Raw genomic sequence first — 24,106 nt, forward strand, 5'->3', positions numbered from 1 at the left:
ATTTCTATAATAGATATATCTAGACCTTTGTTCCGCCTATAAACAAAATCTTCAGGCTTGTGTAATATTTTTTTTTGGATGAAATATTGAGTTAGCCGTTTTTACAAATAAGCTCAAAATGTGCCATTTAAAAACACTGGTTAGCAGTAACGGCTCTGTATATCTTGTTGTTAAAAATCATATTATAACTGATTTATGGAATAAATTAGACATGTTTTTTATACCGATTGACAATCACGCCATTTAATTTAATTGATATTAAATAAGAAAAACACTGGAAAGAATCTGATTGAAAAAGGGGGATAGAAAGGAGTTTAACTGAAACAAAAATCTATTGATGTTAAAATTATAAATTGTAATGATATATAAAAAGAATATAAGTCGAGGTTCTTATTATTTTTTGATTTTTAATAATACTGATAGTCCTTTTTGTTCTCTTTTTTGACAAGATTTTTTAGAATTTTTAGGTTTCAAAAGTATCAGTTGCCCGCATGATGACATAATCTTTCTCTGTCTCCTTTTTTACTACTTTATATTAACTTTTCTGTCCCATTTCTTAAAATCTCTCACTAAATCTTTTACAAAATTTTATTCTAATCGAAACGACATACCCCTCTAACAAGTATCATTAAATATTCCATCATATAATCAACTATTATAAATCCCCTTTTCTCATTTTAATTTGTAGTATTCAATATAATTTGTTTATTGATTTTTTTTCTATTCACATCACACAAATACCAAATTATATTTAATTTATTTTTACATAATTTCTAATTTGTTTTTAACGTTTTTTTTTTGAAATACATAATGGGAAAATGATATCAAATAAAGAAAAAGATACTTACTTTCATTTAATTATATATATTTATTCCCTTTTATTGTAATATAATATTTTTGCCATAGATTTAAGCCAGAAATGGGGGTTCAATTGGAAGAGGTCGCTTATGAGTCGGCAAATGGTCAAACTGGGCTAATGTTTTATAGTGATTATAGCTATAGAAAACAAAAAAAAATATTTTCAATAAATAACGCAAACAATGTGGGCCCTTAAAATTTTTAGTAAGAGGTTGTTAATCAGTTAAATCGCATTATAAGAATTTTTTGGGAATAAAGTTTACACGTAAATATAGCGATAGGAAACAAAAACGGAGATTTTGCATGGATAACGTCAGAAATGTTGGCCTTTCTAATTTTATAAGTGGTCGGTTAAGACAGTGTCTCTACAATGGTGGAAAGGGGGCAACAATGTTATTGCTTCTTAAAATTTGAATGGATATTTGAAAATTTTTATAAGTTCTCAAATAATATATAAAAAAAATAAAAGAATAGATATAAAACAAATGGATTAAAATCCAAGCTATATTTCAATCTTTTATCGAATAATAAATAAATACCATTATAGATATGATTATTAAAAATTCAAAAAAAAATGAATTTAACAGATATTTTTCAGTTATAGTTGATGGTACATATATGTTTTGAAATCAGATAGTATATATATTCAAAACAGTAAAACGCCTAACCCGGTTATAAATAGATATTTATTGTACGGGTAACACCATTGAGCTTGATATTAAAAAATATTAGATTCAAGCTTAGTTATATAAATATACTTCTATTTTTGTTGGGTAAAGATGGTGCATAATACCTGAGTGAATAGATCGATAGAGGCAGGTTTTTATTACTTTAGTCCCAAAGGCAGCTTTTATTTTATGCTATTGTCATGGATCAAATTTAATCATTGTTCAATGATGTAAATCGTTAAAAGAGTAGATAAATATTTTAGGCATCCTAGACGAGATTCACGTATTTCAATAGTGTTATAAGAGAGGCAGTGCTCTAAGCATGCTGGTAATATACTGATAAAATCGCTAATTAAGAATACCACTCGGTTATAATATCTTATTAGGATCTAAAATGTTTATTTAATATAATTTATAGAAGGTGGTTATCATTATAAGGCTATTGTTAATTTATTCCTACTTTATGGGGTAATTTTTTAATAATATATTTTGGTACATTCACATTCAGAATTTATTAGAAACAATCATGATTTAAAATTTACTATAGCAAATTATATTTTTAAAATGAACACTTCGAGCGAATATAATATTGTTAAAAAATATTATAACTATAAAAGCCGACAATAGAACAGTATTATTTTGAATTAAACATTATATAATGATTTTGAAAGTTTATTAAAATTTCGTTCATATGGAAATTTAATCTTCTATGCGATTGCGCATTTTTTTAGTAGGTTGTGTATTGGGAATTAAATATCTATCTATATTAAGCAGACCTACTCCATTCAATCCATTTTCTGATGTCGTACTTCTGAGATAAGTTATTATTCTCATTAATGAAGAAAGGATCCTCTCACTTATGCTTGTATTAATTGGTATTGTTTACAGAATATACAGCAATCTTATTATATTTGGGAAAAGCTCCACAATGTATTTACCTCCAAATCCGCTTAATAACATGTCGCTTAAGTATAAATACTTTTAAATGTCAATCGGTTAATTGCGAAATATTAGTTAACTAAGAAAAATGTGAGGTCCTATTTACGTGTTAACAACACTATTATAGGAGCAACTAAAAAAATCTGGAAACGTAGTTTCCCGAAAACAGAGGCAGCATTATTAATTTGGTACGTTTACACAGATGAAGACAAAAATTGCAGCCTGAATGGGCTTGTTTAGCTATAAAAGGATAGAATGTGCAGTAGAACATTTGACGAAGATCTAATTTTTATAAATATCTGCAATTTTTAAATAGGCGGCAGAGATTTAGGAAAAACAAAATATTATACAATCTGCAATAAAAGAGAGAGTGCAGACCTTTGAAAATTATTTTTTTTAAATAAATAATAAGGGTATGATATTTCAGAATGGGATTACATGAATGATTTAATAAAGATAACTGAACCATTATTTGCCTAACTAAAGCAAAGTTTTGAATGAATACGGCATCTTTAACAAGCATGTATGCTAACTTGAAGGACTAAGAATCATTAAGAAGGTTGTCATTGTATCTAAATAATCATTGCAAATTATTTCAAATCAATTATTAATTTTATAAAAATTATTTATCTGTTTATATATTCAATATAATAAAGAAAAATAAAATATCATGTGTGTAATTTTAATATTACAATTTATAAAAAGCATTTCTCAATGTGTAAAATTGTATTATCTACTTTCACTCATTTGATAGCTTTAATGCTTAGAATATAGGTAAATTATATATTATTAATAATAACACAAAATGACTAATATCTAACAAAAAATTATATTTATCTTATAATTGCGAAAAATCAGATAAGTGCGAAAGAATAAATTTTTTCAGTCCCTTCGCCATTCATTTTATTGTAAAAGTATGAAATGCTTCCATAGATTTCTAGAAGTATTCAGTGGCGTAGCCATTTTTAATATATTTTTATTAGGCTGTGTACAAAATGTTTTTAAAAAAATTTCATGATTTATAAATTTTCGCAAATTAATAATAAAACATTTTGGAGACAGCCAAGTTTTATGAAAATTAATATAAAAAAAAACACAAAAAAACAAAACCAAAAAAAACACAACCAAAGAAACGAGAATAAAATACGGAAAATAACATACTTTAATATTACTTACTGTTACTAGTTTTTCCTATTCAAATTTATTAATTTCTATTATTTATTTTTTAAAAAATAATTTTTTGTAAATGACGAAAAATGATTTAGCACTATTTTTTTTTTACATTAAAATCATTGTTATTTTTTTTCTTCTTCAAAATGTGTTTATTTATATTTTTTTTAAATTTTAGACACAGCCTTAATAAAAAAAATTATTTATTTACAACCAAACTGGTCCATAGTGTAAAATAAATAAAATTATTTAGTGCAATAATAATGTTTTATTAGTCAAATTTGACATAATATAAACGATTTCATTTCTGCTAAGGTATATAAAGATCATACAAGAACTAGCATTTTATTTACAAATAATAAAATAACTCAATAATTTACACCATACTCGATAATTTATATTTGACTATATGAAATTTTCAATTTGAAAAGGAAAAAAAAAATAAAAATTTATCTATTTTATTATAAATTACTAGAAGAACAAGTATAAACTATATCTTGAACATATATATTAAATAAATAAATGGCGACCAAAAAATATTTATTATTGATATATTTAGTAAATATTTGTTCGAAATATTAGATTTTTGAATATCCCTCTTGAAATTTCTGTAATCATCAGAAAATCTTTCATTAGAATATGTAGTTCCTTTTCTAATAAATAATTGATAATAAATTATAATGCATATTAACATAAATAAATATACATTTATTTCTAACATCAATAAGTCATCTAAATACAGTCATATTATTTTAAGATTAAGTAGGTTTTAAAATCGTATTACGCTATCTCAGACCGAAACACAATTTGAGAAAGAAGAGTGAAATATAAAAATAGTTTAAAACTTTAGAAATATTAACTTTAAAATAATGCATTAGGATCATATTGATATAAGATCTGCCGATTATGTCCAGAACAGGGTAGAAAAGGTTAAGACCGGCGATTGACTAAACATAAGTTTAAGTTGGAATTGCTTATCATTATTCTTTTATTAGTGAAGTACCCTCTTTATTCTGCATCCTATTGTTTTCGGAATATATCCTTAAATATAAATTCCAAGATCCGCACAACTCTTAGGCTGGCACACAGTTTAGAGTGCAACACTCATGAATAAATTCATACACTCAACTCAACATGATTGTTGCACCATACATCAGTCTATGTATATATCACAGCTAGTCTTGTTGTTTAGGCGGATGGAGCCAAACTTTTAGAGAATGTAAATCGTAAAAATTTACATTAACTTAAATAACGAGTTCATTTCGAATTTATCATTCAAGCCAAAGGGGGCAGAATTTCAAAAATATTAAAAGTCGGGCCATTAGTAGACCCAATTAATTATCAACACTAGTTATGTATAATATTCATCAGTAACAAGTGTTAATGATACGATATTGAGCGTATGACTGGTTCCTCGTGTGTTGAACAATTAAGATTATTTGCTAGAACCTTTGTGCAAGCTTAGGGAGTTTGGTTCATCAAGAACATCTTAGCATTTAGAATTACAGGGTAAAATTGTATATTTGTAATCAAAAAAATAAAACAATGTGTTTATATTTATGCACATTACTTATAAAATAAATACGATCCGTTATAACAGTAAAAACTACAAAAGCTAAAAAAAAAATTACATCAAATATAAAATTTTAGTTTTACATATATTATATACTAATAAAGATATATCCCAAATATAGGATTTAGAAAAAAAAATGTCTATATTTCAATAAAGAATAATGATAAGCAATTACCATTTAAATTTTTGCTAGTTCTATCCTTTATTATCTTTTTCTGAACATGATCGATATTGTTGACCTAAGTTTTACTCTATACTATTTTAAACCATATGTCAATTTGATGTTCAAGAAGTTTGTTTTTTAAAAGTTATAAATTTTCCTTATATTTCATCCTATTTAAATTTATGGTATATTTTTTTAAAAATTATACTCATAATTTGTAAAAAGATACTTTTATATGATAATGCAATTATCTTATATTTATGACTATGGGAAAAATTTTCGCTATATAAGCTCAAACAAACGTAATTTTTTTTTTCCCCATAAAAGCAAATAAGTCTAATCACTGCCTTGTTTATAAGGTGAAACTAATTAGCTGCTTAAGTCAAATACTTTGAATAAATTTCATAAATTTATATTTACTTATACTCATCATAATGTTTTCGAACCCACAAATCATTAAAATTTGGATTTTGTCTATAGTTATTATCGTAAGTAGGGAATCTAGAAAAATATGTTTGCATAACTAAACATATAAGTTTATTTATCGTATTAAGGTTATATGAGAGTAAGTATTTTTTTTGTATCTAATAACATTGATATCAATTAACATCGAACTTATAATTTTAGAAAGATCATGAATGAACGATTCTAGGAGCCTCAATAAATAATCTCAAAATTAAAATTTAAACGTTCATACGATTAATCGTTCAGAGGCTCAAATCCCTAATATTTATTGTTTTTAACCTATAATGGGAAGACGCATAGGGAGGTAGAGCGAAATAACGATATTTTTTCATTATGGTAGATGTCGCGAGAGAATTATATTGTGGTGATGTTTCCGGCTGGGAAGGTACCTTAGATTTGAATTTATAATTTGGACTTTTGGGATAATATTTAGATTTGACGTAAGCATTTCTCATATTGATCCCACTGGAAAAAAAAAACAAAAAATTAATATGATTACAAAAAAATAATATTATAATTTATTTTTAAAATTAATTTTACGATGTAAGGGGCTCGTGAGGTAGTACGTGCTTCACTAGAAAACCAGCTTCCCTTACATGATTTATGATAGTATCGTTTCCCAGAAAGTGAGCTTAAAATATTAAAAATTAAATTTAAAACAAAATTAGAATGTCGCTGGGTGGTGTATTTAATTATTTTATTTTTTTGAACAGACTAAAAACACCGACACGGTTTACATTAAAAATTTATTGTAAATGAAAAATATTGGTATAATTATAAAATATTATTTAGTAATGTAAATATATTTGTTTAAATTTAATTAAATATAAAAAAGGCTTATGAATGCGTTTTTTTAGAATTCAAAATATCCGTTTCTGAATAGCGAATATTTTTAGATTTAGATAAATATGAATACGTATATTTTTGGCCGGAACAGGAAGGAAAAAAAATTCATTTGTTCCAGGTCAGTGGTCAAAGTATATCACTTAAAAAAATGGTGTTTAGGATGCTATTTTAAACAGAATTCAGAACGAAAAATTTTTAGTCTAGCTAGTAGGACGCGGCCCAAATCATTTTAAGTTAATATAAATTTAATGAATAAACATAAAATTTAGCGATACGAATAATCTCATTAAATATATTTTTTTAAACGACCGTTACAAACACGTCTCCTAATCAACGAGTAAATTCAAGATTTTTTTGGCCCGGGCCAGAATTTTAACCCTTCATTCATAGAGCGAATTCGCGGCGAATCATTAAAATATGCGGTATTTTTGTATTCTCGCCCACGAAATCATTCTTGTGAACGAGGGGTTACCCTGAATTCATGGTTAGCACGAATTTGCAGCGAAGTTTACAAAATATGCTGTATTTTTGTGTATTTATATATATTACGCCGCAAATTCGTTTTAAATTTGAATGAAGGATAACGTTTCCAATTTTTTATAGCTTATTTAGTCATGTTTATGTCGTTTTCCTTCTATTTAAGAATTATTTGTACAAACATATTTTAAGGGCCAGGAAAAAAGTATTTACGTGCTAGGCTGAAAGTATTTTTAACAAATCTTTAAACTATAGCAAAAAATAAGGGAAAACATGAGAGAAAAATGTATACCAGCTCCGAATGCGAAAAATACGCTATTTTTTCCGGCGTTTCTCTTGATAATTTCGATGGCTCTTTCGGCCATCTTCTTATTTCTCCCGGCTATCAATTCTTGCCTAAAATAATTGTCGATTATAATATGAGGTCCGATAGTTGTTTTGTCTTTTGCTCTATAATGATGATCGTATTCTTCCGGCAATTCGATAGATTGAAAATCATCGTTAGCATCTTTTACAGGATTGGAATAAAACGCGTTCTTGGATAAAATCATATTGGCATCGTCGGGTGAATGTATCAAAACGTCAACGTTGCCACACAGGTAGATATTGGCTATATCGGATGTGGAGGTATGCAATTTATCCAAATATTCTGAATCAAATGCATGTTTTTGAGATGAATCGCCAATCTGGTTTTTGACACCGGTGGAAGCTCTAAGATTGTGTTCGTGCTTGGTGAGAGTTTGGTTCAAGGCTATCAATACCTCGGAGTATGATGATTTATTATATACAATCGAGAATTATAAATATTATCAATAATTTAAAAAAATTTATATAAATAACATTTCTAAAAAGTATTTAATACTTCATGATATAGTTTTATTTGCGTTTATATAACTCACATGGAGGAGGGGGGGGGTGTAAACTGCAAACTTACCTTTAAAGAGAAGAGAGAAAATACCGTAATGTATAAAAGAAAATAGACCAAATTTAATTATAAATTTACGCGAAGACCCGAATGTAAAAAAAACTTCGCCTAAACACTCGATAATTTACATTGGTCAGCAGAGACTTAAATTATTATCATATATAATACAGCATCAAAATTGTGCATTATACCTAACTCATCTTCGACTCATTTAAATATTGAGAATATTTTGTAATGTAATATAAAACCCTTGTACAATTTTGACTGATTTCATTATTAATAATAAATCAATATTCTTGTCGAGATCACATTTATATATATATATAAAATATTTTGGTGGTTATCAATTTTTTTTTCTTCTTATAAATTCTTATTAACATAATAGGGCACTAATAATTTCAAAAAAAACTAAAATTTAGCCTTTTAAAAAAAAGTTTGTTATATTTAAAAAAAATATTATATAGTATCTTTTAGCATTTCTTACCCACATTAATATTCATGATATTAAGTTTCATTCTATCATTTTTTTCATAATAAATTATTTTAAAAAAGTTATTTTGGTTTTTTAAAATTTCAGCCAATTATTATTATTATTATTATACTTGTGATGAATTCAAATCGTTTAACGGGGTACATTGATCTTCGACCCGTTCGATGGCTCCAACGATTTTATTAGATTTGTCAGCTTTAAGGGATAAAAATAGGTCTAGGACGGGGGTACCTCTAGCTCTTATATCGTTTTCAGTCAAGGCGTTTAGCATCAACATTATCCATATAGGTCTTTTACGACGCCAATCTGCAGTAATGGCTTGAAATATAGCCTCAGAATCCTGATCGCCCATCTTATGTCTAGAAGCAGAATCATCCGTTTCCTTGAGTTTTCGCGCGCTGGAATGAGTCCTAATCTTTCTATATTTGTGGGATATGTGGTTGGACGCGGGAATGTTGTTGATAGAATGTATCGTGTTTGAGGTAATCAAGCCGAGTGTGACTAATTTTTGGAACTTAAGATTATTATTATCAATATTAAAGGTTTGATGTTGCAAGGATTTATCTTTTTTGTATCGATTGTCTATATAATGGCTGTCAATTTTTTCGTCCAAATTTTTAACCTCGTACTGTGACGTCATTTTATCGTTTAACCAAAAAGGAATTAAATCGCGAATCGACGCAATATGCCGCCTAAGACGTTTGTACAAATGACTAGGTATAATTTGGTCTAATGTGAGCCCGTTTGGAAGGAGTTGACATCTTTCCAACTCTCGTACGGTATTATAATCGGTCAGGTCGAGTTCGAAAAATACGGAATGACTACGTTCGAATGCTAACTTAGCGTTATCCGGAATATCCTCCCACACCATATCGTAGGGGACGTGTATAGTCCCGTAAAAATATGATGGCGGATCGATCTCGATTTTCCATAAAAATGAATTTTTAGCCATATTCTAAAATGGATAAAAAAAATAATATGATTATGGTTCAACTCAAAAAAAAATTGGCGTTACAACAGTGGTTTATTATTTCTATTGGTTGATTTACAATCACATGACCTGTCAGATTTGACAGTTAATAAAACTGACTAAATTTTTTATTAAAAACCAACCTCTCATCCAATTAAACAAAATTCTCTCAGTTGAACATTCCTTGAATATATGTATCATCATCGATACACAATTTTGAGTTTATTTCTGTACGATAAAAAATAAACAACCCTATATTTTATATAATGGATGGGGAGTTTTGGAACTTACACGAAAAAATAAATCTGATACTGGATCCAAATATTTTTCAAAAAAAATGGTTCTAGTTCCGGTTCTAAACTCTATTACAAGTAATCATAAAAGAAAGACAGAAACAAAGAAAATAATCCAAAAAAATTAAGCCAATAATAAACAATAAACCCCTCTTAAAATGATCCACTAAAACATTTTTAAAGATTATATTCATTCATTCATTAAGCGTGGTCCACGAACCCGTCCTGATGTGAGAACCTATACGAGTTAATGACAGCCCCCCCCCTCGTATAATAGCTTTGGTTATTTTTTTAATTTTGCAAGGAAGCCGATAAAACCTTTAAAATCACTTGCACTCTTAACATTTTAGATCCTGATTCCCAATTAATTTTTAAGAGAGGTTTCTGGGTTCTTTCTCCAGCTTTAGTTCAAAACTCTGAATGGATTATGACAATAAAATTATAAATGATTAATACTAATTAGAAGAACGAATGAAAAACAAATCGGCACAACATCAGACGGATCAAATATTAAATGTAAATATAAATTACTTGCAACTTTTAAGGTTCTAGGGTTCCCTAGAAATATTAAAAGAGGACTCCAGCTTCTATTTCCGTTCATATAACTCTGAATGGATTATGACAGTAAAAATTTTAAATGGTTAATACCAATTACAGAAATATATGAAGAAGAAGAAAAAATCGAACATCAGAAAGATCAACTATTGAATTTTCTGGGTCGATTTATCGAAATTTAATTTTAAAAAAATAAAATAAGCATAACTAATAATAAAAAAGGAGCAGCTTGTTAATGGATACATCCACAAAGCCTCTTGATTCAAAAAAAGCCCACTTCTCTCATAACTGAAATTCAAAATTCTAAATTTTTCCCCTTATATTCATAAATGATTTCGACATTATAGATTTTGTATTGTATATTGTTTACATTCTTAACATATTAATTGATTATATAATATAAATTAGCCTGTTATATATATACTACATGTTTTTACCTAGGATAGTTATGCTAATATTTTTTTACTTATAAATGTATTATCTTAAGATGGCTATGCAAATATTTTAGAAAAGTATTTTTAGGCTGTGTCTTGGCTTCACTCATTTCCACAGCCGGCTGTTGTAAAAAGTAAAAGGAAAAAAAAAGTTAAAACAAACCAAAATACGGTGTCCTAGTTCAAAAGTTGTTTAGTCTAGGACTAAACAGCAATAAGTATCAAAATTAAGTTGAACTAGAACACAGCATTATTGTATTTTTCCGAAAGAAGAGTATATAATATTTCAGTAAACCTGACTTCAACATAAATAATAAAACAGATAAATATTAGGGCTGTGCCGATCCACATATTTTTCACCGATCCGATCCGATATTTTCCGATATTGCTTCAAACCCGATCCGATATTACTGATTTTCAATCACCCCCGTTTGAACCAAGTGTAATTATGAAATCAATATTTTTTATGCAAAAAATCGAATTATGAATTTAATTTAATTTTTTATTTCTACAAGATAAAAAAAATATATGTTTAATAATATATCAATTTTATGTTGGTATGAATTATATAATTGTAATATTTAATATATAAAATTATAATATATTAGATTTTTTAAATAAATATGAGAGTCTCCAGATTTTCTGGGAATAAGCTTCTACGATATGGACTATCTATATCTCCTGCTGTACTGAAGGCAGACTCAGATGATTCCGCAGATAACGCATTTTGCAAAATTATCTTTGTCTTTTGTAAAATATTTCCATAATTCAGATACCATATTTAAAAAAATTCTTTTATTTAAAGTATAAAAAAAAAATTGGCGTTATTTAAAAAGATTTAAAATAAAAAAAACTTTGGGTGTTCCTATTTTTATAAAAAGAAACTTTTAAAATACTATAAATCTGTTTTAAAAAAGATATAAAATTTTAAAAAATTATTTAGAAAATTTTCTAATTATGTAAAATAAATATACATAACATAAAATAATATAATATAAAATAGCAAAAAAAAATAAAAGATCGGATCGGTTTTTTACAGGTATCGGCCCAATCCGATATTTGTCGTAAAACGCCAAATATCGGTACCGATCCGATATTTAATATCGGCACAGCCCTAATAAATATGTAAGGATCAACTATTTTTTTTGTTGATTTCCTAGAAGTTAACATTGTATTTTTGAATTTCTATCCACAATTGTCGTCGGTGAAAAAGTAATTCTCTCAGTTCGTTTGAAAATGAAAAACATACTTGATTTTATTGCTTTTAATAGTTTTTAAAAATATAACGAAGTTTAAGGAGGAAAAAAAATATTCATAGATAAATTGAAGCAAATTCAATAGTCAAGATTTAAGAATCCCTAGCCTTTAATTCATTAAAAATAGACTACCACAAAAAAAAAATGTAATGAAAGAAATAATCAAAAATCTTTTTGAACCAACTATGAACCTCCATAAAATTTGATACTTAACAGCAGATTTCCAATTTTCACACATCATTTTTATTTTAATAATTTTAAAAAAAAATGTAGCGTGAAGTAACTGTACGTATCTTTAAGTAGATATATTTTGTAAGAGTGTAGCTGTATATCTTGATATATTTTTACTAGATAAAAGTTTTTTTTAACAAGCAATGATTGTAGGTTTATATAAAGTTGCATTAATGTAAATGACTAATTTAATTCTTCCATTTTTAAGCAGGGACCCGAACCGTTATTTATAACGGTTCAGTTTGGTTACGGTTCATGATGTGAAAAATTATAATGGTTATGTTTTGGTTACGGTTCTTTAATTATAAAGGAACATTACGATTATAATTTTTTTTTATTGAAGCAACACCATCTTCTAATTTATTTTTATTATAAGCATCTATAAAAAAAATATATAAGATTCAAAATAACTCATTTTTAAATATATTATTTGAACGTAAATATATTTTCTAATATAAATGGATTCCTTTTTGTTCGTTGAGACGATTACACAAATTTTAGCCCCGAAAAGGCCCTTTCTACAGATTTTTGTATTGCGGGAACCGCCAGTACTTTTATATAATTCTGGATATTCAAATTATTTTCATTTCCAAAATATAATAACTGAACCGGTTTGAACCGATTTAACCCTTTTTTTATAAAGGTTCTTTTTACTCCTTCAAAAAATAATTATATCGGTTCGATTACGGTTATGGTTCAGATATTTATAGCGGTTTATAATGGTTTAACGGTTCGTTATGGTTCACTCCGGGTCCCTGTTTTTAAGTAAAATTTATTAAAATAATGAGTAAACTTGAAATTACGAAAGATTTTTCTTTTAAATCACAAATTCTAATTGGAAAAAGGTGCATAAATATAATGGAGGGCGGGGGGTTTTAAAATACCCTTTTCTTCATTGTAACGACTCTACACTTGTGTAAATCTAAATCGATAAAATGAAATAAAATAGAGACCATCTTTCTTTCAATGTAAAATTAATTATATTAGTTTTTGCCAGTTTATCTTTATTCGACCTTTATAAATAATAGTTAAAATTATACAAAAAATATAAAGTATATTATTAAAACTATTCGTGCTTTTTAAAATGAGATGAGATATTTGAATCAATGAAACATGTCACTTTATATAATGTTCTTTTTTTTTTCTTTTGCCTTATCAACAAAGTTTTTGTTGAAATTTGATATTTAAAATACAATTTGAAAAGCAATTTATTACAGGTGTAATTTGAGATCCATCTAAGTTTTTGAAAAAGATGATTTCCTATTTCGCCGATTTTTAAAAAAATTATAATTATATAAAATTATTTTTAATTTTTTTGCAATCCATGAAAATTAAATATACATTAATTGGTAATGTAATATCTTAAAATCGCTATCAGATGTATTATAAAAATCGTGTAAAATTTTTTAAAAAATAGCCTAGCATTGATTTATTTATTGTATCTATATCAGACACATACAGAGATCAAAATTTTAAGCATCTGGAAGTTTTTTTAAAATCTATTTTGAAAATCTAGGCCTGAAATTTAAAAAAGGAACCATTTTTGGCACAATCATGGAATTTTTAATGTTAAGTCCTGTCCAAATTTTTAAAATTTCAGGTTCGGCCTTTTTGACTTTAGCTTGCATTTAGTAAAATAGTTTCCCTTTATTTATTTCTTTTTTCTTTCTTTCTTTCGTTCGTTCTTTCTGAAATTGAAAATATGAGCAGTGTAGTGTATGCTTAACAATCCATTACACGATTTTTTATATTTATAAAAAAATGAATGTTAGATAGAATATACAAGAAGAGAGCGTCTACTATCAATATGATAAAATAAAAATCTTAAAAATAAAACAAGGGGGAAATTTTTATTAGCTTAAAATGCTATTTATGAGAACAAGCAAATTAGCGATCGTAAAATCACCCCATAGCTATGCGCCTGCTAAAGCATTATTACTTACTAATTCGTCAAATTAGTTTTTTTAATTAATAAATAAAAAGAGTTATAAGCGAAATAAAAACAACGACACCCCTTCACCTGAGTCTTTTTTTTCCCCGATTCAAAATATTTTTGAATCTTATGATTATCTATGATCTTTATAGATGTTGCTTGTTCTTTTTAGGTTATTTGTTTAACAATATAAATTATATTTTTAAATTTATAATTGTTAAAAAAAAATTTAAAAATCGGGGGTTATGGGTGAGGGTTCTACCCCCCCCCCCCCCTGTCTATACCACTACATTGTTGCCAAGTATAAATATAATTATTAATCAATGGGATTTACTATTTATGAATACAATTTGTATATTTTAAAATAATAATTCTTATCACATTTTACTACAATGTATAATTTAATTATAGGATTATACATATTTTAAAAGTAATCCACTATTCACCTTTATATTTGAGGACATATCAATTTTGTAACAATTCTAGCTTATATAAAATACATAATATATATATAATATTATATATTGATTTTATTATAATAGTAAAACAAAAAACACTTATAATAAGAATATTTTTGAAATTTCAGGAGAAAAAAAAACAAACATTAGGAAAATCAAATCATACGCTTCGTTTCGTTAAACTAAAAAAAAAAAAAGAAGCCGCATATGATACAATATAATAATATATAAGTATTATTGCTTTATAAGAGGATTAAGTTGGAAGGGTTAGGTTTTAGGTATTGTATAAGATGTTTTACGAAAGCCTTTTTAAAAGATATCAAATTTATTTTATTTAATTTATAAACCATTTTAAACTTAACCTCATCCCCTCCTTCCTACTTCTTGTTTCAAAAAAATATATATATAATATTGATTACAATTTATATTTTTCCTTTCAAAGGGAAATAATTCACTTCTTTATTTTTGGTTATTATTTTTTTTTAAAAAAATGATTTCAAATGAACATATGATTGATTAAAATTATGATGATCAATAATTTTGAAAATGAAATAGAGTTTTAGATGAACAATTTATTTCTGAAATTTGAAGTTTATAAAAATGAAAGTAGATGTGTACTTAGAGGTCTGCAAGGGGTGGGCTAAAAAAAATAACAACACGTGGACTGTGAATTTGATTTATGGAATAGAATGAGCGGGACGGGCTTATATTCGTTAAAAATTAACTTTTTATTCCTTTCTTTATTTTTTTTATATGAGAGGAGCGGGTTAAATACCCGACCATTGCAGACATCTCTTATAGTGTTGTTAAAAAGCTCGATTTTTTCAAAACGGCCCGATTAAGATTTTAGCTAAAATAATATTAGGTAAGCTACGAGGTTTGGCAAAGAGATGTCCAAAAAATCGACTCGAATCGGGCTCTTTAACAACACTGCTCTCGTATGTGCCTATATGCCTATATGACGAACAGTGTTAGGCGTATCGCTATCAAATTAACACAGGATGATAACCGATACGATTTTATAATATCATTATATAAAAAAAAACTAATAAATGGAATGAAATAATTACATTTACAAAAGTAAATGAGCTAAAAATTTAGGAGAAGAAATAAAAAGATAGAATATAATATTTTTTTTTAAGAAAAATTTATAAGATCAAGAATCATAAATATATCGTTGTCAAAAACTTCAATTTAAAGAGGCTTTTTTTTAAAAAAAAAGAAAGAAAAAATAGAAAGAAAGAAAAAAAAGAAAGAAAGAAAGAAAGAAAGAAAGAAAGAAAGAAAGAAAGAAAGAAAGAAAGAAAGAAAGAAAGAAAGAAAGAAAGAAAGAAAGAAAGAAAGAAAGAAAGAAAGAAAGAAAGAAAGAAAGAAAGAAAGAAAGAAAGAAAGAAAGAAAGAAAGAAAGAAAGAAAGAAAGAAAGAAAGAAAGAAAGAAAGAAAGAAAGAAAGAAAGAAAGAAAGAAAGAAAGAAAGAAAGAAAGAAAGAAAGAAAGAAAGAAAGAAAGAAAGAAAGAAAGAAAGAAAGAAAGAAAGAAAGAAAGAAAGAAAGAAAGAAAGAAAGAAAGAAAAAGAAAGAAAAAAAGAAGGGCTAAATCAAGATTTTAATCAAAAAGTTTCATAAATATGCATTTTAAAGCGTCGCAGCTCGATACCACGTGACACGTCATATAGGATCCAGAATACTTTAAATTATTTGTAAATATATATTTTCGCGTGAGTGGAATAATTGTGAGGTGGGATTGGGGATAGCAAATTTTTCTGTTTTCGTAAATATCATGTCATTTTAGGCTAAAAAAACCCCTTCTCTTCACACCCCTCACCCACTTCTCCCCAAATATATATAATATATCATTATAAGAAAGAATTTGAAAGAAAAATTAGTAAAAATAAATAAATTTTTAATAATAAGGACTATAATTCAAAATTTTTACAAAAAATGCATTTTAACAAAATTATTTTTACAAAAATTTAATATAGCCAAAGGCCTACTATAATTGAACTTAAAGATCTCCAACAAAATGTACAAGAAAAAATTCACCTAACAGTAACCCCCCCCCCCTCCCATAGGAAAATCTTGTACGCCAGTGGTATTATAATATATCATTGGACCACACTTGATTGCCAATCTATACGCGACATCTCGAGATTTAGGTAATATTTTATTTTAGTTTAAATCTTAATTTCGCCAGGTTTTCTGAGAACACTAAGCATTAATAAATAAACTTTTCATATAACATTTTTAATATATCGAATCAAACCAATTCGAAAAGGAATACGTCGTGTCCCGATATTTGAAAGAAAAAATGGATGACGGCGATTGATGGATCCGATATTTTTTTAAAAAATAAACGACAGGTTGATTAAAAAATGGATGACAGGGATGGATCTCATAAATGGATGACACAGACCCGACTTAAGCCCGCTAGAAAATATAATATTAAGCCCATACCCGGCCCTGAAAGGTATAAGCTATGATGGGAAAAACTTTCAAGATTAATAAATATTTCATGATAATAACATTAAATATTATGTGAATTATAATTTATTCCCGAAAAATCCAGTCACGAAAATTTATGAATATTCGAATTATTCGATCAAAAAACGAATATTTTATTATTAGTCGAATAACTATTTCCATTATTCACATTCGATTAAATTAAATCCTATTCAATTTAATTATTTATTTGTATTCGTAAATGTATCGAAACTAATATGAATAATGAAAAATTCGTTTAAAAGCTTAACTGAAACCTCCAAAAGGCATTACCACGTTATCTTGTATTGACTCCCTTTTATTAAATTAGTAATATTTATACATATCTGTTAATAACCCATATGTTGGATTAAAATCAATCTGGCATGATCACTTTTGGGAGGTTAATAAAAGTTTATTTTATAGATCTTCAAGCTGTATAGGTATTAAAAACAAACTACATTGGTATAATATCTTAACTCCTCCCCACAATTTTAATTAAATTTTTTAAGAACAACCCCCCCCCTCTCCTTCCTCACACTCCTTACATCGATCCTACTCACTCAATTATTTATTATTATAATTAAATCTTTTATTAGAATCAACACTTTCAAAGCACTTTTAGTATTAGTCTTAATATATATTAAATATAAAAACTCAAGAAATATTTTAATAAAATTTAATGAGATATTTTTATTTATGAAAAAAAAATTTTTATTAAATTTTTATGATCAATAAAAAAAACTTAAAATAAAATATATTAATTTATTAATAAGATTTTTATTATACAAACGAAACCTCTATAATTGATCATTCAAGGGCGCTTATATTTTGGTGAACATAATAGAAATCATTTTAATAAGATCATTTTTAAATAGGAGTTGTACTGGGACTGACCTTTTATAAAGTGTAAAGAAGATAGCGAAGTTAGAAATTGAAATTAAGAGAAGAAGGGGTCATATGAAGCCAAAGCCCTCCGACACAGGGAATACGATAATGGCATCATTAAAATCTCAGGAGGTAGAAGAGACTGCGGATAAATAACCATAGTGGGGCCGCCCCATCTAACTACTTATCTATTCGATTAATTTCTAAAAATTTCTACAAAATATGTATAACCACGCATGTATGTACCATATATATGTTCGTTTATTTGATTGAATTAATCCAATAAAAAATTCATATTTTAAAAATTAGTATCCTGTTGAATAAAAACAATCAACCACCCCTCCCCCACCCATTTTTTTGCTAGCAAAGATTTTAGCCATTCAAATTTATAAAATTTTATAAAGATAGAATCCTTAATATTCACATAAAAAATCGAAAATTAAATGCTTTATTAATTAAACAAACACCATATATAGACCATTAAATAATAATAAACGAAGGCAATGGACAAGCGAGTAACAAATGCCCCTCCCCTCCTTCATCGCAAATTTCTCCTTTTTTGTAAATATCATTTTAAACTAATAAATATTCCCACACCCTCCTCTCCCCAATATATAATTTACGAGGAAGAATTTGAAAAAAGCATTTTAACAAAAAAAGGTGAAAACCCAACATTATTTGTTTAAAAATCTAATATCCAAAAAGACCTACAATTAGTGGACTTAAATATCTCCGACAAAATTTACAGGAATTTACCTAACAGTGCCTCCCTCCCCGCAAAATTATGGATGCGCCAGTGGCAATGACCATTAATCATCATAAAGTGAAATTTTTATTAACTATATAAATGACTATTATTCCTTTTTCTATTTTATAATAAAATAATTTATAATATATATAATAATAGGTTTTTAATATTTATAAATAGTAAACATTATTAATTTAAGTCAGGACCTGAACCAAAACGGAGGAATATCGATTTGGGTTCAGGTAAAAAAATAACAGTTTGGCTTTGACTTGGATAAGTCTCTGATATAAATATATTCTATATCTTTAAAATTCATATTAATAATATATTGTTTAAATAAAATAGTAAAAGGTGATGACTGGCCAAAAAATGACCTTCACTCAAGATGATCTAGTTGAAAGAAATTTTATAATCAAACAGAGAGGCCTCGGTGTCATTGATTGGTGAAGGATGTCCATATGGCACGGATGGAGCCTAACAGGTAATTTGATTAAATGATAGAGAAAGAAAAAGATTGAAGGACATAAATTAAGGGATCTATAATAAAATCGTATGCTATTCGAACTCTATATGATAAGAGTATTATTATAAACTTTTGGAAGAGATTCACCCTTTTAATCCGGCATCAGGCCTAGTTGTGAATTTTTTCGCTAGCCTTCTCTAAGCTTGGCCCGGCCCATTTCTTTTTAGCATTACTTTTGGATTTAAATGATAAAACATTTTTTTTTTCCTTTTCCTGTTTAATTTTATTTTATTTTATTTTATTATATACTACATTATACTAATAATATTACAATTGGAAAATATTATTTTAATTTTTTTTTTGAAAAATAAAGGGAGAACTATCTTGAAGCATGGCAATGGCATGATAGCATCACTCACGAGACGACACTTATCTTTTTTTTTATTATATAAAAAACCATCTTACATATTTTATAGATAACGAAATAAAATTTTTCTGTTTTTGGGTAAAAGATTTAATTTATTATTCCTATGTGAATAATTGAACTATATATATTTAAATATTAAAAAAAAAATTTATGAAGATAAAAATGAAAATTTATGTAATAATAATAAATTAATGAAAAATTTTTTTTAATTTAAATATTTTATGTATTTTTTTTATGTGTTAAAAAAAAAATCTTATATTAAAAAAAAATGTTGAGATTTTATATTTCATTGAAAAATATAAGGATTGATTCGGCCGTTTAGAATAGTGTTGCTAAACGGATCAATTTGAGCCGATTTTTAAAAACGGCTAACTCAATATTTTATCCAGAAAAATATTCTGCAAGCCTAAAGAATTTTCTCATAGATAGCACATAGAATTGAACATCTATTGGCGAAATCTTGACGCTTAGGCAATATTTTCCTGGCTATAATGTTGAGTTGGCCGTTAAAAATCGACTCAAATCGAGCCGTTTAACAACATTAGTTTCGAAGATATGAAAAACATGATTTAAATCCAGATTTGAGAATAAATCTTCTCGACAAATTTTGTTATATATGTAGTAAAAAATTAATTAATTAAATGGGTGTTAAAGATTAAGTTCAAATTTTGCATCTTTTAAATTTTAAAAAAAAAGGACATAATTTTATATTGAAATACATAGGTCACCTCTATCGCTATCTTAAATCTCTTCAGGTCATTTTTGCCCTGGTTGAGTGAATTGAAGGTCGAGTAGAAATTTCTGATCGGATTTTTTAGTCCGGCCCATGGAAATATTTTACAAAAGTTGCCCGATCCGATGGGGCCGAATTTGGGGCCTCAATAGCCTATAAGTTATCACCTTATGGATGGAAGTTTCACTTTGTATATTAATATCACGGACATTAATACTAATACGGGATGATTTATTCTCCAAAGTACATTAAAAAGTGTATTTATTCATTGAGGTAGGCCATTAAAATGCATTTCATATGAAATGTTTTTCACTGAATGATGCAGGAGAGTATCCACCCCCCCCATCACAAATTTGTTTGTTCTTATATCTTAAGCTAATAAAAATCCCCCCCCCCTATCATCAAACTCTCGACCCTCCTCTCCCTAAAAAATATATAAAATATATCATTATAAGAAAGAATTTGAAAGAAAAATTAGCAACTTTTTTAAATAACGACTATAATTCAAAATTTTTAAAGCATTTTAAAAACAAAAAAAAAAGTGAAAACTCAAGATTATTTTTATAAAAATCTAATGTAGCCAAAGGCCTACAATAAGTAGACTTAAAAATCTCCAATAAAATTCATGGGGAAAAAATTCACCTAATAGTGCTCCCACCTCCCCCTCCCTTAGCCAAATCCTGGATTCGTAAGTGGAATGATGTCTACAGCCAATGACATTAAAAATAGCTGACTTCTATATATTTTAATTTTTTTAAACTATAAAATTTTGATTAAAATTTAATATAGTAAGTATAACTGCCCCTTTTTTCATTCCTTATTAGTATTAATAGTGATAATAATATTATTTTTTTTTGATAAACTATGACCTTATTTTGTAATAAATACGTGGTAACGATTTGTTTCTATAAGATTAAGGGTTAGTTAGACAATCTGGGATTTTATTTTTGATAATTGTAAAAATAATAATCCTTTCTTTTTAAATAATGTTTCTGAGCGAGTAACAAAGAAAATAAACTGCTTTAAGTTAATATTTTTATAACAATGATGATATTTAAATGGGAATATTTATCTATGGATAATAAAAACCAACACGTATTCTGCAACCAAATGATGTGATGGTGTATTATAACGTATATAGCACACAGGCGCTTAAACAAGGGGTGGGGAAGTAGGACCCCTCATCCCTCATCGAGAATTTGTTTGTTCTAATAATTATAATTTTAAGGTAATAAAAATTTTCCCACTACACCCCCGCCCCCTCCTTCCATAAAATGTATAAGATATTTCTTTTTTAAAAAATAACAAACTTTAATTCAAAATTTTTTATATAAAAAAGTGAAACCCACAAAAGTATATGATTGAGTAAAAGGTTTAAATTAAAGTCCTGAATAAAACTTATGGCAACCCCATCTAATAGTACTACCTGTCCACAGGAAAATCCTCAAGACGCCATGATGGTACAAAAAACGATAACTCAATATTATGCTGACCACAAGCCAGAAAATGCCTCGACTTCAATTTAGAATTATACTTTTCATTATTAACGTACCAATTATAAAAAACATTTTATTAACTACATTTTCAGCATAATAATTATTAGTTATTTATTTGCTCTTATATTTTTTATTTAGCATCTCATTAACTCAACTAGAAATTCAACATACTTTATTCTCTCTCATTAGCGATAAAATTTTAATAAAATTTTGTATAATTTTTTATTATTTTTTTTTTACTAGCACAAATATGTGTTTTTTATGGATGAAGGATGATATTCAAAAAAATAAATTTGCACCATAAAAACAAATGTTCTTCAAAATATTATTATTATACCAGATAAGAATAAGATAAAGATAAGTAAATCAACAAAAAAAAAGGAGGAAGCAATAATGTTTTGTTACAGATTTCTTAATTTTGTACAAGTATAAAAATATAAAGATACAGATTGTGTCCTAGTCTCATCAGTGGCATCACTAGCTTTTAAAATCTCATTGAGCTCATTTCAAAATCACCCTTTTTTCTCTTATGCGCATTCACCCCCCCCCCCCTAGTGACGCTACTGAATCTAATTATTATACTGACGCCGAGTTGCCCTACTAACTATTAAATTCTAAAATATTTATTTTAGAGCAGGGGTGTGAAAAAAAATTGTTAGCTAGGACACTATAAGATTTCGGGAAGCCCAAAATTAAAATGAAGGGAGGGGGGGGGGGTAATATATTATTTAAATATATTGCACAAGTTATCCGGTTCGGAATTTATATTTGTCGCCCGACACCTGTAAAAATACTTATATATTTAAAAGTCTTTACTTTACGATGACATCTAGAAGATACTTTTCGTGCTGTAATCAGAATAGGCCGATCAATCAAGAACTGGAGTGATAAGAACTGAAATATAGTAGTGGCATATAGAAGTAACATTCCTTTTCAATTTGCTTTAGAAATTCATGTAACATTGTCGTTTATTAAATTTTGTCCCTTTTTTTACTAAAATTTCCAACATTTTGACCCCTTCTTTCATCGTTTTTTTTGTAAAATTTTTTTTTTTGATAAATAATGCAAAATTCTCAAAAAAAGGGGCGTAAAATTAAAATTATTATCATATCATCTGACAATTATATTGCAGTCTAGCAAGAATATTTTTAAATAAAATTAAAGTTGCTTAATTACTAGCTTTTTCTTTTTATTAGTTAACAGGGAAATTTTTATATAAAAAAAATTTAGTTTTTATCCCATAAGTTTGATATATATATTTTTTTAAAAAGATTATTGTCTAATCATTTATCTATATTTTATGATATTTTGATTTATAAATAATAATAAAGAATGTTACAAATTGCCATTTTTTTTACATAATAGATAAATCGTAGTATATAATATAATAATTTTTATATTGTTATATTTTTCTTTTATTCCTTAATACATAATGTTTCAAAATAAAACTTACACACTATTTTTTATTTTATTTTTACATAAAACTTCATGAAACACCTCTACTTTTTAAAATATAATTAAAATAAAAATGAAACATTTCTTATCTCAGGATGATTTTTTATTTTTATTTTTTTTAAAAATATTATATATATTTAAATTAAAAATTTAACTTTATAAAAAAAGCAAATTCTATTAATAATAAAAGTTTATTGTTAAAAAAACAAAAATTATAGATTTTAAACTAAAAAAAAGAAGACTGCTGTAGCTGTTTAGATTTCATTTATATAATACTCTTTATATATTTTTTTTCCTATCGATAATTAACTTTACATTGTATGTATCCTCTCTTTTTTTGTAAAGTTTATTTTTTAATACAATCGAAATTCAAATATCTATTTAATAATTAATACAAATACAACATATTTTTTAAAAAAAAATAAATATAGACATTTTAGTAGAGTATAATTAGTTTGAGTCTTATTTACATAGGTGTCATCAAACATTTATAAATGAATTTTTATACTTGTTAAATTAATAATTGATTAAGTTGTAGGAATTTATTTCTTATCTATATATTTTTTTTAAAAAAATTATAATCATGTATTGAGTCAAAAAAACAAGAAATATGTATCTTATCCTAGATATATATTTATAAAATGTATCTGTATATAAAAATAGATAATAAGAATATAGTAATAAAAAGAACAGAAACATGAAAAACCAAACATTGT

General features: G+C 26.6%; 1 protein-coding gene across 1 annotated transcript; it reads right to left on the reverse strand.

Moving 5' to 3' along the window:
• Positions 1–908: 908 nt before the first annotated feature.
• LOC135928768 (metalloprotease TIKI2-like) lies at positions 909–22,986 on the reverse strand. The gene is made up of 8 exons (XM_065465231.1): positions 22,752–22,986; positions 8,687–9,529; positions 7,452–7,920; positions 6,377–6,467; positions 6,116–6,301; positions 5,792–5,872; positions 4,166–4,288; positions 909–996 (listed from the first exon to the last, which is right to left on the reverse strand). The coding sequence occupies exons 1-8, from the start codon at positions 22,860–22,862 to the stop codon at positions 909–911; spliced, it is 1,992 nt and encodes a 663-aa protein (XP_065321303.1). The 5' UTR covers positions 22,863–22,986.
• Between the last annotated feature and the right edge of the window lie 1,120 nt (positions 22,987–24,106).

The sequence above is a fragment of the Gordionus sp. m RMFG-2023 genome, chromosome 4 (genome assembly GCF_954871325.1).
Source record: "Gordionus sp. m RMFG-2023 chromosome 4, tfGorSpeb1-WG-v2, whole genome shotgun sequence".
NCBI lineage: Eukaryota > Metazoa > Nematomorpha > Gordioida > Chordodea > Parachordodidae > Gordionus > Gordionus sp. m RMFG-2023.

Excerpts from the sequence above, each read along its gene's own strand:
- LOC135928768 (XM_065465231.1), bottom strand. The coding sequence starts at position 22,862 with ATGTTACTTCTATATGCCACTACTATATTTCAGTTCTTATCACTCCAG. Across the intron at positions 9,530-22,751 it reads CTTCTAGATGTCATCGTAAA|AATATGGCTAAAAATTCATT; the intron begins GTAAAGACTTTT and ends TATCCATTTTAG. Across the intron at positions 997-4,165 it reads TCAATAATAAATATTTTTTG|CTATAATCACTATAAAACAT; the intron begins GTCGCCATTTAT and ends TGTTTTCTATAG.